This window comes from Xyrauchen texanus, chromosome 2 (assembly GCF_025860055.1).
Source record: "Xyrauchen texanus isolate HMW12.3.18 chromosome 2, RBS_HiC_50CHRs, whole genome shotgun sequence".
In the NCBI taxonomy this organism is placed as follows: Eukaryota; Metazoa; Chordata; class Actinopteri; order Cypriniformes; family Catostomidae; genus Xyrauchen; species Xyrauchen texanus.
The window spans coordinates 62,482,929-62,489,988 of NC_068277.1; the positions used below are offsets into that span (position 1 = coordinate 62,482,929).

At 40.5% G+C, this 7,060-nt stretch overlaps 1 protein-coding gene across 1 annotated transcript; it reads right to left on the reverse strand.

Annotated features, from left to right (window-relative positions):
- LOC127619680 (kelch-like protein 33) lies at nt 1-5,737 on the reverse strand. Its single transcript, XM_052092632.1, has 4 exons — nt 4,506-5,737; nt 3,402-4,341; nt 3,155-3,325; nt 1-2,700 (listed from the first exon to the last, which is right to left on the reverse strand). The coding sequence occupies exons 1-4, from the start codon at nt 5,557-5,559 to the stop codon at nt 2,145-2,147; spliced, it is 2,721 nt and encodes a 906-aa protein (XP_051948592.1). The 5' UTR covers nt 5,560-5,737; the 3' UTR covers nt 1-2,144.
- Between the last annotated feature and the right edge of the window lie 1,323 nt (nt 5,738-7,060).

Consider the following 7,060-nt stretch of genomic DNA (forward strand, 5'->3'; position numbering starts at 1 on the left):
ACAAAGTTTATTGTTTCCAGAGAAAAACAAATAAAGATGCATCTCCTGGGATACAACATTAAAACAACATTGCAATAAAACATGGTTACTTAAACTTAACTGATTTATACTAAAACCATGGTTGATTTTACCCAGATCAAACCTTTCTCTCAACTCCCTGACTGTCACAATGACCAAATCACTGCAAGACAGTCAACCTTTATATGAAATTGTGTTTATTATTAGAAGTATTATTAAAGGAAATATTAAGAGTGGAAACCGGAAACAAAATTGGAAAAAGTGTGACAAAGGGGGAATCGAACCTGGTTCATTCCGCATGCAACTAGCACATCCACACCATCATTTCACACTACGCCGTTGCAGCAACACTTGGGGATGCAGTTTGTCTTCAGCTTCTTTTTCCACTATACTATTTGAGTGCAAATGGACAGGTACTAATTACATCTAGTGCAAATAGTAATTTTGAGTAATTTGGCCCTCAATATGATAGAGGTCAAATTGTATTTCTTTATTGTTATACAGTAACAGATATTTTTATGATAACGATCCAGTTTCCATATAATCCTGTGTATTATAATTAAAAGTCAACAAAAGGAACAACCTGTCCCTCATCATCATCGCCCCTCTAAGGGCTGTCCTTCGGCCAGGCTCACAATGGGAGTGGGCTGAATATGAGGAAAGGAGCAACACCTGTTATGAGTGGAGCCTCATCAACACTACTATAAAAACACAGAGTGCGCCTCTCCTCTGGGAGCTGGGCTCTATCGAATTGTGTGTGCACACACTAGCATTCTTGCATGTCCAGGAGCAGAGTGGTGAGAGTACTGGCCGAATTAGATGCGTGCCAATCCCACACTCCAGGACTCCCGTTGTGAATTTGATGCAGTGTCAGGGGATTGGAGCATGCTTCGCTGCCAATTGGCAATAATGACTGGGCGCCCTTCCCCTCACACGCCACTAGGAAACCACTGCCCCTTGAGCCGCATATCACCAAGGAGAGAGCATCGCAGCCACTGGGACCTGTCCACATTATGGACCATTCCTTTGGACATTCCCCTTCTTACACAATGCCCCCTATCACCACGAGGATGCCAGATCCTCTTTTATATTGAACACTTCCCCGTGGACACTTTTATTCCCCTTTTGGATATTTTCTGTTTATTATGTCTTCCAATAAATACCTCTCTGAAGCTTTATGCCACAACCACTGTGTCTGTCTCTTTGTCACCCCGCTACATAATAAATAGTGCACTAATAAGTACATGGATGGCTGTTAAAAAGGCAAATGCACACAAAGTGAAAAGAAACTACTTTCTAATATATTTTAACCATTTGAAGCGCAATCTACAAAACAAATGTAAAAAGAATATCAGACAAAATGCAGCAAAAAATGTTATGTAAATTTTGCAAAACTAGTGACTAATAAAATATTGTAGGAGAGATGTACTATATAATGCCAATTAAAAGATTTCCAGGAAAGAATCATTGCATGCGTAATGAGTAACATACTCTCACTGAGAACTTTATTAGGAACACTATGGTCCTCATAAAGTGCCTGACATTGTTTTCTGCTGTTGTAGCCCATACGCCTCAAGGTTTGACAAGTTCTGAGATGCTATACTTCTCACTACAATTATAGAGAGTGGTTATCTGAGTTACCATAGCCTTTCAGTCATCTTGAACCAGTCTTGCCATTCTATATTGACCTATCTCATCAACAAGGTGTTTCCATCTGCATAACTGCCACTCACTGGATTATTTTTTTGTTGTTGTTATTTTTGGCACCACTCTAGGTTAGTTATTTTTAGACTGTTGTGCATAAACATCCCAGGGGATCAGCAGTTACAGAAATAATCAAACCAGCCCGTCAGGCACCAACAATCATGCAATGGTCGAAATCACTGAGATTAAATTTTTCATTCCGATGGTTGATGTGAACATTAACTGAAGCTCCTGACCTTTATGCATTGCACTGCTGCCACAAGATTGGCTGATTAGATAATTGCATGAATACGTAGGTGTACAGGTGTTCTTAATAAAGTGCTCAGTGAGTATAAATGTGACATAATTGTCCATTTTGTTTTCTTTGAGTCACAAAAAAATAAGAAGTTCTTGCATGTAATACAAATACAGTAAACATTCTTTTATACATGATCTTTACATTGCACCTCTTGGCAGGCAGCCCTTAGGTGAGAAGGTATGTGCAGCACACATGCAGCTATGCATTTGTTTGGGCCTGGTGTCGCACCCATGTTCTCCCAGCATTCTGTTGCAGGATCATATCGATGAACTGATTTGATATCTCTGTAGTACTCTTGGCAGTACCCTCCGATTACATAGACCTTCCCTTCTAAGACCGCTGATGCTGACCCTACATGAGGTATTGGTAATGACATAATGGCACTCCAGGAGTTAGCCACAGGGTCATACACCTCACAGGATAACTGATCCATCTGGTGGCCACTGGCACCACATGAGACACCTCCAGCCACATACAGATGGTCTCCCAGGGTCTCCATGCAGTGCTGGGCTCTGTCATGGTTCATCTCAGCCATATAGGTGGATCCTTTCTCTGGGTGGTAAAGGATCATGGACAACAGGCATTGGCACTGGCTGTTCAAGCCTCCAGATATGAAGATTGCGCCCTTCCATACACTAGCTGCATGATAACACAGAGGTTGGTCTAATGGGCAGACAAACCTGGAGAAGGGTAAAAGAAAGACTTTAAATGGTGAACCATGTTTACCACCAATCCTTGAGCAGTCTTGAAAATGCTTTTCCACTAGCAAGGTATTTTGAGGCAATTTGACTTGCATAGCACTTTGACATTGCATTTGCTGTGTGTTATATGATTTTTGTATTGTTTTTATCTGACTTAAAGGTCAGTGTTTTTTTCCCAACTACCCTGTGTTTTTGGATTTACAGTTTTGTTGGTCCTTGTACAATATCAACCAATCCAGTATTAGGGATATTACCGGATTTATAGGACTGGGGTTAAGGACTTGAACAATCTTATAAGTAGGTTAAGGTTAGGATTGAAATGAGTATTGTTCAAGGACCAACAAAGGATGTTGGAATATGGCTTCTAGGCTACATCTAGAAATAAATAATAACATCAAAGATTCCACTAATTTATTTACTGCAGTATTCTTACCTCCAAGAATTTGTGTTGGGGCAGTAGACCTCGACAGTCTCCATATTGACCTCTGAGTCACTCTCTCCACCAATGGCATATATTTTTTCATTCAGGACAACCAGAGTCACACTTCCTCTTCTCTCATGCATATCAGCCAATCTATGCCAAGAGTTCTGGATAGGATCATACCTATCAAAAATAGAACCGGATGTTATAATATGTGGAAACAATTAAGGCAAGAGAGAACATTTTTGTTATATTTTACCTGTAGGCACATTTCATGGTATCAGCTTTGCCATAGTAATACCGTCCACCAACTATGTACATATTCCCCCTCATTACCCCTACTCCGTGACTGAATGTTGGATTCTCAGGTAAATTTCCAAACATTCTCCACTCTACTTTCTTCACTAGCCCAACATGGTTCTGAAAGGAATTGCTAAACCACATTTCTGTGCAGGGTTTATGTTTTTCGAAATTAGCACTGATTCTCTCACCCCCAACAATTACTAAAGTGTCTTTTGGCAGGTATGCCCTGAAGCTATTTTGTACATATGAAGAACTGGAGCAGAACTGCTTTAGGAGAGACTTATACAGGTTTTTGGAACAAGTTGTTGGCCAATGTGTTATGGACTTGACTTCTTTGAATTCATTAAAAGTCATGAGGGGAAACTGTATAGTTTCCATCAGCTCCTTGGCAAGTTTTGCACGCTGTTTGGGAAAGGTTTCAATCCAAGACATAACTGCTTTGAACACAGGCAACTCTGAGGGAACGCAGAGGGAATCACTTTGCAGGTACTTCTTTAATTTCTCTTTAGGAAGATCTTGGAACTTTGGAGTAAGTGACACTTCTTGAAAATGCCTCAAGACAAAATCTTCAGCAAGTGCAAGTAAGTTGGTCATCCCATAGGCCTCTGCAAAAGATGCTACATCTAGGCAGTTGTAAGCATCCATTTCCTTCTGCAGAAAAATAAGGCAGAGTGACAGGGCAAACTGAAACTGTAATTGGAGAAATGTGCAAGTGAGTTCAAAAATGCAGCTCCATCCAAGTGCAAGAACCCCACTGTAGGCGTAGTGGAGAAGAGCCTCAAACTCAGCTGCCCCAACTAACAGCAGAGATACTGATTCTTGCTGGCTCTCCCTCATACCACTGGAAAACATGCCTCTAAAGTAGTCACAGCAAGCCGCCAAGAGCACTCTATGAGCTTGGATAATGACAAAAACAAGATTATGAGCAATTTCACAAATGTACAAATTAATACTGTGTCTAATTTTGTCTTTTATTCAAAGAATGTTACATCTCTATCTGTATGAATGCAACATCATGTCAGGTCTAGGAAACTCAAGCCTTTGTTAGACGTTACCTTACCATGAAAAACTCTTCCTTCTGCTTCAAGCTCAACATCACATCCCACTCGCTCTGCCCACAGTTGTCTTAAATACTGCAGAGTAACATTCATCTGCTCATCAGCAGAAACCCTTTCTTTGTCCTCTTTTTGTTTTTCTCTCTGTTCCTCTTTGCAGAGTTCCAGAATTCTTGGAGCTCCCAGGCTGACTGCTGCCATCTGAATCTGTGCCAAGTTGTACTTGTTCATTGTGGTGATGGCCCCAGTGTAGGCAAACTCCACCACTGCAGCCAGCCCCACACCATGCACCTCAGGACCCATACAAACAGATATTACACTCTCTTCTCTGGACTTCTTCTTGAGCCTCTGCTTAATGAGAGTACTGACTGCAGCCAGGACAAAAGAATGACACTGGAATGTATCCCCATCCTCTGTGCTCAGGGTAAGGTCAGTGAGGACAGAGCAGAGCATCATCCCTTTGAGAGCCTGAAAGACCAAACTTGGGTAGTCTGGATCAGAGTATATCTTCTTGGGCCAAATGTCAAACTCTTCAGCAACAGAATCTTCAAAGTAACTCATCAAAGTATCATCATTACTGCTGTTGTCATATTTATCATCATCTATGTCACTACTTTTATCATTATTTGTAAGCACAGCAACTAAATGGTCACTATTTGCAGATGTAACAGGACAACTATCACTATATACTTTGCCATCGAAATTGTTGTTGTCATATTTACTGGAGCTTTGTTCATCAATGGATTTATCATTACTTGTACACATGGGAACTAAGCTGCCACTGTTTGTAGATTTAACAGGAAAACTGTCATCACATTCTTCTTCATCATCATCAGCCTCCTCACTTTCTTGTATACTTTCTTGCAGCTCCTTTGGACTCTCTTTATCTGCCCTGTCGTCATCTCCCACCAGATTCCCCTGTACCTCCTCTTCTTCACTCATTTCCATCCATCCTTGTTCACCATTTGTGTTTTCTCCTTTTGTTTTTGCTTCATTCTCTCTCACTGTTCTCCATGAAGTTCTCCACTCTCTCTGAAGGCATGATTGAGCTACTGCCATAAATACACTTTGTTCCTGTAGCTTTTAAAGAAGAGCAAATCTTCAAAGTACTTCCTTCAAAAACACCAAAATAAACCTCTATCTTCTGTTAAAAAAAGTCCTCCAAATCTGCTGCAAATGCCTTTTTAGACTATTTGACTGTTGAAACTCACACTTCAGTTGAGATCTCGCACTCCCGTAGTCATCTCTAGGATTAAATGAGTGTATCATGAGTTAATCTGAGCTCACAACAAACACAGCGCTATTTTTACCACTAGCATCAAATAAGATCCCATCCCCTAGCCTTCTAAGAATAACTGTCTGCTTTTGGTCCAGCCATTCTGTACTTCAGCCATTCTAAACCTTTCCTTTTATAAGTGCCTTTTAAATAAATAATTACATTTAATGCATAAATTCAGACATTGTCATGTACAATAGTGTAATAATTTTGTTCACTCTAAAGGTGAGCTTCAGATCAATTCTGATCAGTTTTGTCTCTTTCTAGTTTCTACAGTCCATACACTAACCATAAGATGCATATTGCAAACGACTGCAATATGACTGGATAGTTTGATGGACCTTTCGTGAGTAAAAGCACAAAGAAATATTTACAAGTTTCCATGTTGATACAACAAGTGGCTGAGTATGAAATAATCACTGGATTTGCTAGGCTAATGACATCAAATCATTTTAAAGATATTCAGAGTTTCGTTTGAGGTAAATTTTCATTTTTACATATTCATGAGCAGAACTTTTTTACTCTGCTTTGTTTACATACTTATGTTTAGGGGAAAAAGTGTCTGTACTGAGGTTTGTACTGAGTCTCTACATATTTTCCAAGGTTTTTCTGTGCAATCGATTGTGTGGACTGCTGTGCCATCATTTAATAGAACCTTTGCATGTGACGTCACGCTCTACTCGCGCGAATTCTGAACGCCATGACGGACGGCGGAAGAGCTATTCTGTAGACGGACGGCAAGCCAAACGAGTTCGTGTTTGTGTGGTTTGTGTTCGTTTGTGTTATAAAATGGTTATTTCGTGTTGTGCCGTGGGGTGTGCTAATAGACAGGGTAAAACCAATCTATCGTTTTATCGAATACCAGTTGATGGGGAGAGAAGGCATCGATGGGTTGCTGCTATCAGCCGAAAGGACTGGCAGCCCTCCAAGTACTCCAGGATTTGCAGTGAGCATTTTTTACAAGGTAAGAATAATTTCCCAGTTACGTGTAATTCATTTCTGTAATACCATACCGTCATCCATGTCCAGATGGAGACCCAGTCAAATTGTCATTTGTAACATGAGTAAGCTATGTAATGAGCAAGTACCAGCTAGCGTGATAGGGTTGTGCAGTCTACCCATTCACACTGATCGCCCGTCTCTAACAGTGTCATCTGTATCTGACACAAAAAACATGCAGATTTTGCACTTAAATGTCTATGCTTCTCTCTGATGCTCATAAACTTACGTTAGCTGGCAGCTGGATAAAAACGGTTAAAATGCTGACAGGTAAACTGTGTACAA

Excerpts from the sequence above, each read along its gene's own strand:
- LOC127619680 (XM_052092632.1), bottom strand. The coding sequence starts at position 5,559 with ATGGCAGTAGCTCAATCATGCCTTCAGAGAGAGTGGAGAACTTCATGG. Across the intron at positions 4,342-4,505 it reads AGAAGGAAGAGTTTTTCATG|CTCATAGAGTGCTCTTGGCG; the intron begins GTAAGGTAACGT and ends TCATTATCCAAG. Across the intron at positions 3,326-3,401 it reads ACCATGAAATGTGCCTACAG|GTATGATCCTATCCAGAACT; the intron begins GTAAAATATAAC and ends TATTTTTGATAG.